The 14,833-nt window shown below is 49.2% G+C and overlaps 1 protein-coding gene across 3 annotated transcripts in view; it reads left to right on the top strand.

The window, feature by feature from the left end:
- Positions 1–14,833, top strand: part of LOC106503078 (pyruvate dehydrogenase phosphatase regulatory subunit, mitochondrial) — a 41,265-nt gene that overhangs the window by 8,538 nt on the left and 17,894 nt on the right. For all 3 annotated transcript variants that reach the window (XM_018061698.1, XM_018061699.1, XM_018061697.1), the window contains 9 exons: positions 2,685–2,972; positions 4,052–4,185; positions 7,740–7,821; positions 7,913–8,076; positions 8,861–8,982; positions 9,718–9,835; positions 10,580–10,729; positions 12,959–13,151; positions 14,330–14,454. In XM_018061698.1, the coding sequence (XP_017917187.1) occupies positions 2,749–2,972; positions 4,052–4,185; positions 7,740–7,821; positions 7,913–8,076; positions 8,861–8,982; positions 9,718–9,835; positions 10,580–10,729; positions 12,959–13,151; positions 14,330–14,454 (1,312 nt within the window). In that variant the 5' untranslated portion in view covers positions 2,685–2,748. The remainder of the gene's footprint in view (positions 1–2,684; positions 2,973–4,051; positions 4,186–7,739; positions 7,822–7,912; positions 8,077–8,860; positions 8,983–9,717; positions 9,836–10,579; positions 10,730–12,958; positions 13,152–14,329; positions 14,455–14,833) is intronic.

Genomic DNA, 14,833 nt, shown 5'->3' with positions numbered 1-14,833 from the left:
GAGGCCCTTCCGTGCTGCTGCAGATGGCCTTGTTCTGTTCCTGTTAGTGGCTGAGGAGTATCCCACTGTATATGGACTGCTGTACACGCCCCTGGTATATGTAGCATATGTACTGCACCGTCTTCATCCTTTCCTCCATCAGTGGACATTTAGCTCCCTTCCATGTCTTGGCTGTGGTAGATGGCTCCAGGGACCATTGGAGGGCGTGTATCTTAGTGAATCAGTTTCTCTGGTATATGTCCGGTGGTGGGATTGCTGGATCATACGGTAATTCTATATTTAGTTTTTTTAAGGCACCTCCATATTGTTCTCCATAGTGGTTGTACCAATTTGTGTTCCCACCAACAGTGAAAGAGGGTTCCCTTTTTCTCCACACCCTCTCCAGCTTTTGGAGTTTGTCAGTTTTTTGATGATAGCCCTTCTGACCAGTGAGAGGTGATACCTCACTATAGTTTTGATTTTAATTTCTCTAGTGATTAGTGATGCTGAGCGTCTTTTCTTGTGTGTTTTGGCCATCTGTCTGTCGTCTTTGGAGAAATGGTGAGGTTTTAAGGGAGAGAAATGAAGGATTAGAACTGGGGAGACGATGGGGCCTGTGGGAGGGGCTTACACTAGGACTCACTGTGTGGACAACTTTCCATCTTGAGGCAGAGTCTGACAGGGACCTGAGGCGCGGTGGGCCCCAAAGGATGGCTGGTCCCTGGGACAGGGTCTGTGCCTGCCTTGGGCACGGATCCGAGAGTCCCCCAACGGACGATGGTTCGGGCTGCTGGTGGCGCACGGGTGGGGGGCTGTCGTGGAGGAGGTGGGGGCTTGCCCGCCGCGGGCCGCCCTGACGTCTGCTCGGCGCCCCCTCTGCTCCTAAGGCCGCCTCTTCCTGTGCGTCTGTGACTCTGGTCTGCCCGCAGCTCTGCCTGCAGTTGCCTGAAGCTTGACGAGTTCTCCGTTCTGTTTTCGCATCAATTTTGTTAGAACCCTGCCTTGGTCGTGTGCAGCCTGTGGTGCTGGAGCGAGGAGCAGAGTCTCCTGGGTCAGTTCCTGCCACTGCCCAGGGTTTATGGTCATGGCAGCCTCCAGGCGGGTCCCTCGGTGTCAAAGTGGGTTCTGGAACTTGCTAATCGATAGAAGTTCAGGCGCGGCTTTCTTGGGAGTCGTGCTGAGACATGAGCGCGAAAACCAACAGCAGGGGCCCTTGGTGGCTCCTGGGGAGGAGAGCAGGCTGCCCACCCTCTCGGTGCTGCTGTGCAGGGGGTCCAGTTCCTGCTTCTGCTCCGGGCACCTCAGAGATGGCAGTCTCACGCTTGGGCACCAGCTGCTCCGAGTTTCCCGGCGCTGCCTGCTGGGTCTCCGGCTGTTGACTCTGGAACCTTCCACTGTGCTCACAGACACCTCACAGCCTCTGCCATGTCTGATCCTTCTCAGGTTAAACGTGGTTGTTTAACCCTCAGACTTGGCCCTCCTCCTTATTTCTCCGTTTTTCCCATTTTAGCATCAGTTGTTGGCAGATAAGTTCTGTCAGCTCTGTTTCCCAAGCAATCCAGGTGTTGCTCTGGCTCCGCTGCGCCCATCCTCATCTGAGCCAGCCTGGCGTTTCCCTGAGCAGTGTGACAGTTTCCTGGCTCACCTCTGCTTTCCCTGTCCTCCTGGGAGCCTTCTGTGGAGCCAGCCTCACCCTGGGGACACGGAGCAGACCGTGTCATGCCCCTGCTTTAGTGTTTTCCTCTGCGCTTAGAGTAAGCCCCGCTGCTCGCGGGGATCCTGGAGCCCCCGCGTGGTTGGTCCCCGCCCCTCCAGCGCGGCCTCTCATGGTGATCTGGAGCCCCTGTGTGGTTGGTCTCTGCCCCTGCAGCGCAGCCTCTCGTGGGGATCCCGGAGCCCCCGTGTGGTTGGTCCCCGCCCCTCCAGCACAGCCTCTCCTGGTGAGCTGGAGCCCCCGTGTGGTTGGTCCCTGCCCTTCCAGCGCAGCCTCTCGTGGGGATCCTGGAGCCCCTGTGTGGTTGGTCCCTGCCCCTCCAGCGCGGCCTCTCCTGGTGATCTGGAGCCCCCGTGTGGTTGGTCCCCGCCCCTCCAGCGCGGCCTCTCCTGGTGATCTGGAGCCCCTGTGTGGTTGGTCCCTGCCCTTCCAGCGCAGCCTCTGGTGGGGATCCTGGAGCCCCTGTGTGGTTGGCCCCTGCCCCTCCAGCGCGGCCTTTCCTGGTGAGCTGGAGCCCCCGTGTGTTTGGTCCCTGCCCCTCCAACGCGCCCTCAGGTGGCCCCCTCTTACGTGCTGTGCACACACTGTCCCCTCTTCTGTGCTGACTCCTCAAGCTCTGCCTCTCCAGGCCTTCGCACACGCTGCTTCTTTCCGACCTCACGTGGCTGGTTCTTTGTCATGCAGGTCTTTTCAAATGTCTCCTCTCTGACCACTGTATTTTGAGGCTGCCCCCAGCGACCCTGTCCTGTTAGCTCTGTTGCTTATGTTGTTCATATATTGGCTGCTTGTCTGTCTGTCTCAGATATAAGTTGTGTAAAGGCAGGGACCTCCTCGTTTGTCTTCACCGCTGTTAAACTGGCAGCGTGTCTGGAACTCAGGAAGTCCTGAAACGTTGGCTGAGTGAACAATCAGCGTTCTGGGTTTCAGGCTTTTCTCGTTAACCCTGTGCTCTGAGTACAGCAGAATGACACACTTGGTTTCTTCTGTCTAGTGTCAATTCCTGGGATCTGCTGCGTGGCTGAGCGAGAGCACGGCCCCCGTTGCTGACAGACGTGATGCTGCACCGGTTGCTGGCGGTGGTCCGAGGACCGGGAAGCCGCCGAGGATGGCAGAAGGGCTCCCCGGCCAGAGGCAGCGCGTCAGCGGCCGCGGCGCCCCCCGTGGCCCTGCCCGCCCAGGCGCAGGTGGTCGTCTGCGGTGGTGGAATCATGGGCACGTCCGTGGCCTATCACCTCTCCAAGATGGGGTGGAAGGATGTTGTCCTTCTGGAGCAGGGCAGGTAGGACTCCTGCTGGCCATGGCTTGGGGCTCTGCTGCTCTCGGCTTCCCTCATCTCTGTCATCTCAGTAATGCCCATCCACCAATAGCTAATTTAAATGTCACTAAGTAGTATGAATAAATTACAAAAATGAAATCTTCAGGACTTCGTTTTGTGATGCCTAATATTCTGTTTTCTAGTTTTCAGAGATTGAGACGTAACAAGTAGATAAATGATGTATTTATTTCTGATTTAAAGTACATCTTGCTCTCTTTGTTGTATTAATTCAACAATAAATACTGTGACTCGGGTGCTTCTTCTGTGAGCTGAAATGAAACTGGCTATATTCTGTCTTACTTCTGTTCCTTTTCTTTGATTATTTTAGAAATAATCTAAATTACTTTAGATGTTCAGAACAGTTGCGGTGATAGTGTGGAGTTCCCGTATACCTCACGTCCATGTTCATCTGTTACCAGCATCTTCTGTCAGGATTAATGTTCCAGTTAATGAGCCACTACTGATACATTCGTTTAAACTAAAGTTGGGGCTTTATTTCCCCTAGTGTCCTTTTTCTGTTCCAGGCTTTTGTTCCCTGCCACAAATTGGACTTCATTCTGAATTCTGAATAGGTGACACATTTACGTAGTTCAGAATTGAAAATGTGTAAAGGAGTACATAGGAAAAGTCTCCTTCAGCTCCTTACCCTCTGACTACAAGTTCCCCTTATGGAAGTGAATTATGTTCTTTAGGTACCATTCCAGATAACCCTCTCCATATATGATCAAATAAGTGTTGGTAGGTGTGTATGCGGGTATCTGTAGATTCATTTATTTTTTTCATACAAGTGACAGCATACCCTAAATAGTTTTCCTCACCTCGCCCTTTTTATTAGAGTTGCTCCATTAGGATTGGTCCATGAAAGTCTTCTTTTTTTTCTTTTTAATGTTGTATAGGTGAAATTCCAAAATTTTAACTCATTCTTGTGTTGATAGACAGTGAGGTTGATTCCGTCTGTGGCCGTTGCAGCAGTGGTGTAATGAGGGACCTTGAACTTGCTGTGTTCACTGATGTATGCATCTCCCTAACAATCTATCCTGCAGGCTGGCTGCTGGCTCCACGAGGTTCTGTGCTGGCATCCTAAGCACCGCCAGGCACTTGGCCATCGAGCAAAAGATGGCAGATTATTCAAACAAACTCTACCATCAGTTAGAGCAAGAAACGGGGATCCAGACAGGTAAGCAGGTAGTCTAGACCTGTACTCAGCACTCTAGCGCTGCACCAAGGTGGCCTGTTGATCTGGTAATCAGACTTGAGTCTCAGGCCGGGCTCCGCCGCTTGTCCGGCTCTGGCCTTGGGCGAGTCTCCTAGCTTGTAGCACTGTCTTCACTTTCCTTATCTGTAGGTGAAGGGTCTTCAATCAGTACCCTAGCTCCTTGTCAGATTCTGTTATTCTTATGAAGTGAAAATCTTCCTGGGCCATTTCCTATATATTCCACTCCTCAAAGTATAATAAGTGGCAACACTTGGCACCTCAACTTCAGGTATTTGATGGTTAAATCATAGCTTGACCCACCCAAATATTGATACTTACTGGTATTTCTAACTATAAACACATACATGTGTTTCTCCTTACCTGTGTAATTAGGGGAATAAGGACACAGACTCTAAGCCACTTATTGGAGTAAGTAAGAGTCCCAAGAGCAGGAAGATGAATCTAAGACCATGATCCATATGGCAGCAAGGTAGAAAGAAAAATCTAGTACTTTGTTGTAAGGTGACATGTTAGCAAGAAGCCCAGAGTCAAAGCTAGTTTCATTGCTGATGAAGCAGTTTGGTGACCACAGTACTGTTAGGGGATGGTGAGGCCCAGTGCTGACAACCGGACAAAGCCTGTGTGAGGGATGCTCTTTTGTAGGCCTTGTGTCATTCAAATCACAGACACATCAAGAGTAATGCTGACAAAGGATGGTAGCTTTTATTTTTGCCAACTGAAGTATAACCTTATTTGTAAATTGTAACTTAAGACTGATTTTCTAGTAACTTAAACATGGTAGACACGGATCTAAATGTATTTCAGTCTTTTTTGGACAGATTTAATTTAATGACTTGAATCAGGCATTAACGAGGGTTTGAGTCAGAAGAGGGTCCACAACAGGCCCAGAGGGGCCACTGCTGACTCCTGGTCCCTTGGTTCAGTGACTCGTGCTTTGCTGCGCCTGGCACTCCTCCGCTATTAGAGTCCAGAGGGATGGGGACTTCAGGAAGATAACTGAGTCTAGCCTTTGTTCTGGGTCACCGTCTGAAACCACCTGTTGGGCCTGATCTCTCCCTGGTGCCTGTGGGGCGGTGAGGAAGTCAGGCAGCCGAGAGCAAGGGCACCTCCTCAGCGTGTCACCCCGGTGCCGTCCGCCAGGGCCGCAGTGAGACACGACGTGGGGCTTCCCTGAGGAGAGTCTGCTGTCGGGCAGGATGGACGGGTGGGCACTCCCATGACCGCGGTCCTCCAGGGGACTGCTTGAGACGTTGAATGACATCTGTACAGCCTAGTTTGTTTTGCTTTGTTTTCTTGGCCTAGGAACATGCAGGATCTTAGTTCTCCAACCAGGGGTCAGACTTTCCCCCGCCACCCTGCAGTGGAAATACAGAGATTTAACAACCACTGGCCCATCAGGGAAGTCCCCAAACCTAGATTTAATGGTGCCGTATAATAAGCTAATCTTCTGAAATAGTTCACTCACATGAGGTGTATGGTAACTGCATTCAACTCAGAGTTACTGGGTCACTTCAGGAGTCCTCATTATACAAAATTAGTTTCTGCTCTGCTTCTTTTGTACCTGATAAATTTTTGTCAGGTGACTGAATGTGATAATCTAAAAATTTTAATAGTCTTCTGAATGTATTTCATGTATTATTTGACCTTATAGTAAGGATGGGTCATTCTTTTACAGTTCAAAAACTTAGATGCAGGTAGATTAAGCCACTTTACCAAGTTGATGACCAATTAATTTTTAAAAATATTTTGTGGGTTATAAGGAACTTTTAGAAAGTTTTAAATATATATAATAAATTATTATGATAAAATGTGAATAATACAGAAATATAAAAAGAAAAAGTCAACCTTCCCACTGAATACCCACCACAAGGTTATCACTCTGTGGTCTGTTCATGTGTACTTTTTTTTAACCAAAATGAGATTGTATTAAGCATATCTGTACCTTGTTTTTTCCCCTTAATATCTTGCACAAAAATATGCATGCATAAAATTGATGAAGTCCACACACAGGAGTATTAAGTAGATGTAAAAAGGAGGAGAAAGATGTCTATGAACTGTTACGAAATGATCTCTGGGATACATTGTTACATGAGAAAACCAAGATGTTAAAAGCTGTATAAAATGCACTGCTTTTATATAAGAACTAAGAAGCAATAAGAAAATATACATTATTTTGCAAATAAATATAGAAAGAATAAATCAGAAAGTACTGAGGTTGGCTGGGCTTCCCTGGAGGTTCTGCAGTAAAGAATCTACCAGCTATGCAGGACACCAGAGTTCGATCCCTGGGTCAGCAACATCCCTTGGAGAAGGAAGTGGCAACCCACTCCAATATTCTTGCCTGGGAAATCCCATGGACAGAGGCGATCCTGGAGGGCTGTAGTCCATGGAGTCGCAAAAGAGTCAGACATGACATAGCACCTCAACAACAACAGCTGAGGGTGGTCACCCCCAGAGTAAGTAGGGAACACGGTGCATGGTGGGGAAGTGGGGAGTAGTTGATATTTCTGGCTTGATGCTGTGTAGTTTTGACTTATAGAATGATTTGGACATTCCCCATACTCAAATATAAAAAAAAACTATCAGAATGGGAGGGAACCAACAGTGGAATACTAGCAGAAATAACGTAGTTGCATTTCAGATGAATAACAGCTTTATTATGGGGAAAAAAGCAAACTCAGAGACTTCTGACCATAGTGTTTAACTCTTACCTTCAGTCGAAGACAAACGGAACTCTGAACAAACATTGACCTGTACTTAGCAAGTTATTTTTCACACTGGTATGAACATTTTTGCTTTCTGTATATCCTAGGACAGAGCAAAAGGAATAAATATAATGAGGATATATCTAATACTTACAAAAACCAGGCTCTGAAATGATTATGACTATATTTCTGTTTTAAAAAGACACCTGACTGATTTAAGCTTTTTTTCATGAGAACTGATAAGACATTGCACTCTGGGAGGCTTGTCATTGACTCAGGTGTCGTAGTGGTCACATCCAGTACGTCGACCGCAAATAGCAGGAATCGCCCGGGGCTAAGCTGGGCAACAAGGAGCTTCTGGAAGGCCACTGGGGCCTGTGGACTAGGAGGCAGCTGCCAGCGGGAGGCAGGGTGGAGCCGGGTGGTGAGGACCCAGGCCCTCAGCTGGAAGGAGGGTGGGCTGGCCAGGACACTGCTGCTCCTGAGATGAGAGGAGGGACCTCCGCCTTCTCTCCTGGCTCAAGCCCCAGTGTCCCAGGAGGTCAGACCGGCTGAGCGCAGGTCATAGGCCTGCGGCTGCGCTGAGGACAGCCATCGCCACGGTTACGTGCCCACCAAGGACCGAGGAGAAAAGGGCCTGGTTACCCAAAGGGGTGCAGGAGGGAGGGGTCACAGGTACGTCCCTCGCAGAGCTGTGAGCTGAGCCCGTCCAGGACTCCCTGCGGGTCGCCCGCCTGGCAGTCTGGTGGGCTCCCGCTGTGCCCCGCAGGTGGCCCGGTCTGTCTGAGCTTGGGCTGCTTCTCCTTCCAGGTTACACTAGGACGGGCTCCATCTTTCTGGCCCAAACTCAGGACCGGCTCATCTCCCTGAAGCGCATCAGCTCGAGGCTGAAGTACGTATGAGGCTGAGCCCGTCCCGCCTTCCTGTCAGCGGACCTCTGCGGAGGCCGGGGAATGTCATTGTGCCCCTGTGTTCTGTGCCAGTGTCGTAGGCATCCCCTGCGAGATCGTCTCCCCCAGGAAAGTGGCCGAGCTGCACCCTCTGCTCAACGTGCACGACCTGGTGGGGGCCATGCACGTCCCCGAGGACGCGGTGGTGTCCTCCGCCGACGTGGCGCTCGCCCTGGCCAGTGCCGCCTCCCAGAGCGGTGAGTGGGCGCGGGGTGAGGAGAGGGCTGGTCTCAGGAGAGCGGCCCAGCGGCGGCAGGGCCACCAGACAGCTCTGCATGGAACTCCGGCTCGCGGCTCTGGAGTTTTTGTCTCAGCGCGGTACCTGTCAGCGCAGTTTCCCTCAGGGCCACGTTTTTCTTGTGAAGTCTCCTAGGCGCTGGCTTCAGTCCTGCTTAGAGCGTTCTAGGTGTAAGGGCCTTTCTCCCTCCACAGGACTTGAGAAGCTCCAAGGCTGGCACGTGCCTTGGGGGTTTAATGCACAGCTGGGGTCATGTCCTGGGGTTGGAATGAACGAGGGGAAGGCTCATCTGTGGTGGTGTCCGCCCTGGATGGACTGCTTCGTGGTGTGGGTCGATCAGGATTGAGGCGGCCCTGTGGCACTGTTTCTCTCCGGCCCCTTTAAGGATCCCTGGATTTTTGTTTGGCTGCGCCATGCTCCTTGTGGGCCTTTGATTCCCAGCCAGGGATGGAACCCAGGCCCCTGCAGTAGAAGCGTGGACCGGAACTGCCGGACCGCCAGGGAAGGCCCAGGATCCCTGAGATTTCATCATGTGCTTCAGTTGGTTTTTTCAGTTGGCCTGGTCTTTTCAGTCTTGGGAAAGGCCCCTTTCTACCATCTCAGGATGTGGTTCTAGGAGTGTTTTGGATTCCAAAGGTAAAGCATGGGCCTGGTCTGTTCAGTGTTTCTTGAGAAGCTGCTGCAAATGCCTGACTCTGAGACAGCAGGTGACAAAACCCAACTCTGTGTTTACCTTGGGACAGGTGTTCAGATCTATGACCGGACAAGTATTCTTCATGTTATGGTCAAAAGAGGTCAAGTCACCGGCGTGGAGACAGACAAAGGACAGATCCAGTGCCAGTATTTTGTCAACTGTGCTGGTCAGGTAGGTCAGTGACGAGACTGGGTCGCTGCCTTTCTTATTTAACTTTGTCTCCAGGATTTGGGGTACAGAGGTAAGCCTAGTTTTCTGATGGACTAAGCAGGCGTCCGGGACACACTGTTCCTTCTTGGCCGGGAAAACTCGGAATCTCCCCCTCCACACGGGAAGCCCGCCCTCGCCCCTCGTGTGGAAGCCGGGCGCCGTCCCCCTCCTCCCCGGCCGAGGGGCAGCCCCGCTCAGGGAGGCCCAGAGAGTCAGCACGGACAGCGCTCGGTCCCTGGTCGGGCTGCGTGGTGGTTCGTGCCATCCCGCCGCCCAGCAGACGAGCGTTGGGGTGCCCCTGTGTCGGGAGCGTGGGTCCCGTGTCAGGACCCCAAACCCTGCAGCCCAGAAGGCAGACTGTCCCTTGCCCCCCTCCACGGTCCTAGGGGCAGCCGGGAGTGCTTTCCACCACGTGGAGGTCTTCGTGGTTGGTGTTTGGGGTTCCAAGGGCCTGGCTCCCCTTCCGAGCTGGTGGCTCTGTCTTCTCTGCTCAGAAAGCAGACTCCGTGGCTCAGCCGGTTCAGTGTTGCTCCCCTCTGAAACGTTAGGAACTAAAGCTGGGAGTCGGCTTCCCACAGCTGATGGGGAGCGGGAGCGCCCAGGAGCCGCTCGCAGTGACACTCGTCTCAAGAGGCCGCCCTTGCTCACGCGCCTTTCTGTTCCTCTCCACCCACCCCTCCCTCTGTGCGTCTGTAGTGGGCGTACGAGCTGGGTCTGTGCAGCGAGGAGCCGGTTAGCATCCCGTTACATGCCTGCGAACACTTCTACCTTCTGACTCGCCCCTGGGAGACCCCGCTGCCGAGCAGCACGCCAAGTGAGGACTTGCACTTTGTTTTTACTCTTGTCTCCTCGCCCCTGCTCCGTCCTCTGCCAAGAAAGGCTTTCTGCTGAGGACAGACTGCGCCCAGAAGAGTCTTTTCACTTCTTTTCTGGAGCATGTTACAGGGCGGTGGACCCCGTTCTAACTTGACTTGAATGTCTCTTTATGAAAGGATGGCCAAAGTGGGCGTACCATTAGAGCAGTTTTGTTTCTTTCTTTGCAAGCTAACTGTAGTCCCAGACAGAGGTCTGACTTGGCCATGTCTGGAGTGTAACCTAGAGTTGACATAATGCTACCCATTGTGGAGATGTCACTGGTAAGCTCTAAACTCGGGCTGCTCAGTGACTCTCAGCGCCATAGGGAGGGTTCGATACCACTTGGAGGTCTTCATCCCTAAAGTGGACTCTGCAGCCCCCTCTGTCAGGCTTTCATGTAGCACAGTGGCAAGTTATGTGGTTTGATTCTGAGAACTAGTCAAAGCTTCTAGGTAAGTGATTGGTATAGGGGTAATCAGAAAAACAGTCTCCACAATAAATCTGGAAGGAGCATCCTCGCCCATGACTGGGAAAAGCATTTTAAAGCTAATGATGCTTGTGTTTACTGAACACTGCCTGGTTAATACGGGCAATTTTAGGTGTTTCTGTCTAACTTCTTTTTCTGTCCGTGTAGACAGCTGGCTTGCCTCTAAACCCTGTGTTCTCTTCTGCTCCCTACCCCCTTGTCATTTTTCCCTCTCAGCTGTTGTAGATGCCGATGGAAGAATTTATATTCGGAACTGGCAGGGTGGCATCCTGTCAGGGGGCTTTGAGAAAAACCCCAAACCAATTTTCACTGAGGGCAAGAACCAGCTGGAGATTCAGAATCTGCAGGAAGACTGGGATCATTTTGGTATGTAAACTAGACTTTAACATGAGAGCCTTGTATTTGTCTAAGATGTTACACATTAAAGCCTTTTCAGAAACACAGGCATGGCTCATTTTATTGTGCTTCTCAGATACTGAGTTTGTTTCAGTAAATTGAAGGTCTGTGGCAAACGCTGCGCTGAACAAGCCTATTGGCACCATTCTCCAACAGCATTTTCTGACTTTCATCTCTTGAATTTCGGTAGTTACAGGAAGACTTCAGACTTTTTCACGGTTATGTGTGTCATTGGATCTGTGGTTTGTGATCTGTGTATTTCTTCAGTGATCTGTCTGTTGTATTAATGATCTATCTGTTGTATCAGTGATCTGTCAGTTGCAAAAGATAGGATTCGCTGAAGGTTCGGATAATAGCATATTTTAGCAGTAAGGGTTTTTTTTTTTTTTTTACCTTTTTATAGTTTTAATAATATACTGAAGTCTGAGCGGAAATTGTTGAATGTTTAGTGGCATTTTTGAGATAAAACTGATGTACACAATATACAAGTTTCATGTGTACAAACAGTATAGCAGTTCTCAATTTTAAAAGGTTATGTTCCATTAATAGTTATGAAATACTATAGTCTGTGTTGTACAATACATGCTTGTAGCTTATTTATTTCATACATAGTACTTTGTACCTCTATACTCCCTCCCCTTACCTCGCCCCTTCCCACTTCCCTCTCCCACTGATAACCACAAGTCTGTATCCATTTCTTTTCTGTTATATTCACTAGTTTCTTTCCTTTTTAGATTCCACATATAGGTGATAGCATGCAGTATTTGTCTTTCTCTGACTCATTTCACTAAACATAATACCTTTTAAGTCTGTCCATGTTGTTGCAAGTAGCAAAATAATATTTTAATAGCTGCATAGCAGTCCATTGTATATATATACCACATCTGTTGATGGACACTTAGGTTGCTTGTATATCTGGCCAAGTATTTTTTAATTTACATTTTTTGGTATGTATATTGGTATTGTGTTTTTGCTTTTTTTGTTTTTGGTGTTCTTTTCCCCACAAGGCTTGCAGGATTTTAATTTCCTGACCAGCTATTGAACACCATGCACACACCAGTGAAAGTGTGGGGTCCTAATCACTGGACTGCCAGGGAATATCCTGTCCATTCGTTTTTTTTAGACATAATTCTGTTGAACACATAATACAATATAATTTTTACATGCACTGTAACATAATTTTTATATGCGCTGAGGGAACCAAAACATTCACATAACTCACTATGGCAGTATTCACTTTATTACAGTAGTCTGGAAACAAATCAAGGTATACCTGTGATTCCTTATTTGATCTTTGTAACAACCCCATTTGGTTGTCCACAGAGGTTGTCTGGTCTAAGGATATAGTTCCTGGGAAGCCGATTCAGAGACCTAAAATTAAAATCTTGGTTAATTTTGTCTTCTCACTTTTTCGTCTAAACTCATTGCTGAAATTTTAGGCTAGGAGGAAACCTACTTTCTTTTATTTTGAAACCTTTTGATAGGACTTCATTTAAGATGGAAGAGAATTTTTAAAAGCGAAATTGTTAATATGTTCTTTTACTCAGTTTTTAAATAATTTATTTAATAGGCAATATAATCATCTAGTTCCAAATTCAAAAGGTATGAAAGGGTCTGTCATGAAGAGTGTCCTTTCTTCCACTTGAACTTAATTTTTTTTCCCCTTAATTTGGGGCAATTTCAGACTTTTACAAGTGAAGAGAAAAACATACAGACGTCCCATGTCCCTGCCAGCCGGCTTCAGTCTGGCTTCATCTTGATCCCTGTCCCACTGGATCTTTCCTGGGTGATGGACTGACCTTAAAACAAGCTGAGGATCTGTCTTTCGCAGCTGTTAGGACATAGGAAAATACTGCCTTTTATTGCGTATCTCTTTGGGGGCCTTTTAATTAAGACCTTTTGTCCTACCACTGATGCCTATGAGATTTTATTTGAGGGCCACACATAGTATCTGCTCTTCCATAGCACCTTTCCTTTCTACAGAGTATCTTTTTTTCTCTGTCTTTATGACAAGAACTTTGTAGGGATATCCCGTAATTCCACCAAGGCTTCTGCTTCTGATAGATGGCCCAGTTGGCTCTTCTCACAAAACCTCCCCAAGACACTTTGGGAAAGGAGCAGGAGGCGAGGTGTATAGGGGAAGGCAGTTTTGAGGCCCCTCAAGCTGAGGACTGGGTTTGGGTCTGTTGTGTCGCTCAGAGCCCCTGCTGAGTTCCCTGCTGCGTCGGATGCCACAGCTGGAGACGCTGGAGATCATGAAGTTGGTGAACTGCCCCGAGACCTTCACCCCAGACATGCGGTGCATCATGGGCGAGTCTCCCTCAGTGCGGGGCTACTTCGTCCTGGTGGGAATGAACTCCGCAGGCCTTTCGTTTGGTGGAGGAGCTGGAAAGTAAGTCCTTCCCACTCAGACTGGGCTTGCTGGGCTTCCTCCTTTCTTGTTCACATGGTCTGTGATGTACTTAGTCCAGCACGTTCGTAGTAAGCGGACGACACGTGTCCGTAGAGAGCTCTGCCCCTGTAAAGGTACTCGGCCCTTGTTGCAGGCATGTCACTGTGAACCCCTCTTGTGGAGTTAGCCTGGGAACCAGTGGGGTGTTCGTCTGTACTGCTTCAGTCATAACAAGCATTGGTCCTTCGAATGTGTTCTTTGCGTTTGGAAGTAGTGTTGGTGAGCAGAGTAGAAGATCATGCTCATCACCCAAGGTTTTATTTTAAAATTTGGTACTAATAAAGATAAAGCCAGTGTCAAAAGGACAATGCTATGAAATTCCACCTATTTGAATACATAAGAGTAGTGCTGTTCATAGAGACAGACATAGAATGGTGGTTGATGGGGGTGCGGGGGGTGGTCTCTGTTTACTGGATGTAGTTTGTTTGGGAAGTGAAAAGAATTCTGGAGGTGAATGGTGGTGATCATTACAGACAGTGTGAAAATACGTAACATCCCTGATGTATGTACTTGTAAATGGTTGAGATGTAAATTTCATATTGTCTGTATTTCACCACAATTTAAAAAAATTTTTAATTAACTGACCGGTAAGTATACTTGGGTGAACTGTGGAATGGCTCTGAAGACAGTTATGGATTAGAAGTTACCAAAAATGTTTGGAGCAAAGGTGATAGGCCATATAACTATATAACCTCCTGAGATGACTGTTTTACAGGGGAAAAAAAATCAACATGTATAGAGTACATTTGTATGTTTATTTTAGCCTTATTCCTTCACCCGTGTGTACTGAGTCACTTGTCATGTCTGACTCTGCGACTCTGTAGACTGTAGCCCACCAGGCTCTGCGGTCCATGGGATTTCCCAGGCAAGAATACTGGAGTGGGCTGCCGAGCCCTAATACTTCCCAGGCAGTCTTACCATTAGCGCTCCTGTCCTCATGGTGGTCTTGTGAGAGCAGTAGGTGGATCTCATTTGCTTCCTCCAGAAGTTAAAGAATTAGAGAATCTCTCAGCCAGTCTTGACAAGACAGGGTCTTGCGATCCCGTTGGTGCTGGAGTCCTAGTCCTGCGCTGAGAGTGTCACGGCGCTGAGAGGCCTGGCAACTTCCCCCTTTGCAGGTACCTCGCTGAATGGATGGTGCACGGCTACCCCTCGGAAAACGTCTGGGAACTGGACCTGAAGCGGTTTGGAGCCCTCCAGAGCAGCCGAACCTTCCTGCGCCACCGTGTCATGGAGGTCATGCGTGAGTGAAGCTGCATCCCCACGGCCCCTCTCCGCAGGCGTCTGGCTGGCGCTGTCTCCACAGGGCAGATTCCTCCCCGGTTCCTCAGCAGTCGCTTCAGGTTGGGCCCTGGCATCTGGCCGGCCCAGGCCTGTGTTGGGGGTGTCAGGCCCATGACACGCGTGGACTGCTTTGCTCAGTGTGTTGTGCAGTGCTCACCTCCGTGACCAGGAGGTGGACTGGGACACACGGGGGTCACTCATGTCAGGCGTGTAGCAGCAGCTTCTTGAACATTCTTGTCTTTGCCTGCTTTTCACTTTGCTGTGTCACAGTGAATGCTCGCACTCCCCACTTGGTCTTTGAGATCATGGTTTGCTTTCCAAGGCAGAGAATTTGTCAA

This window comes from Capra hircus, chromosome 18 (assembly GCF_001704415.2).
Source record: "Capra hircus breed San Clemente chromosome 18, ASM170441v1, whole genome shotgun sequence".
NCBI classification, from domain to species: Eukaryota; Metazoa; Chordata; class Mammalia; order Artiodactyla; family Bovidae; genus Capra; species Capra hircus.
Note: the sequence above shows the minus strand (reverse complement) of the source record. Positions and strands in the feature narration are given on the sequence as shown.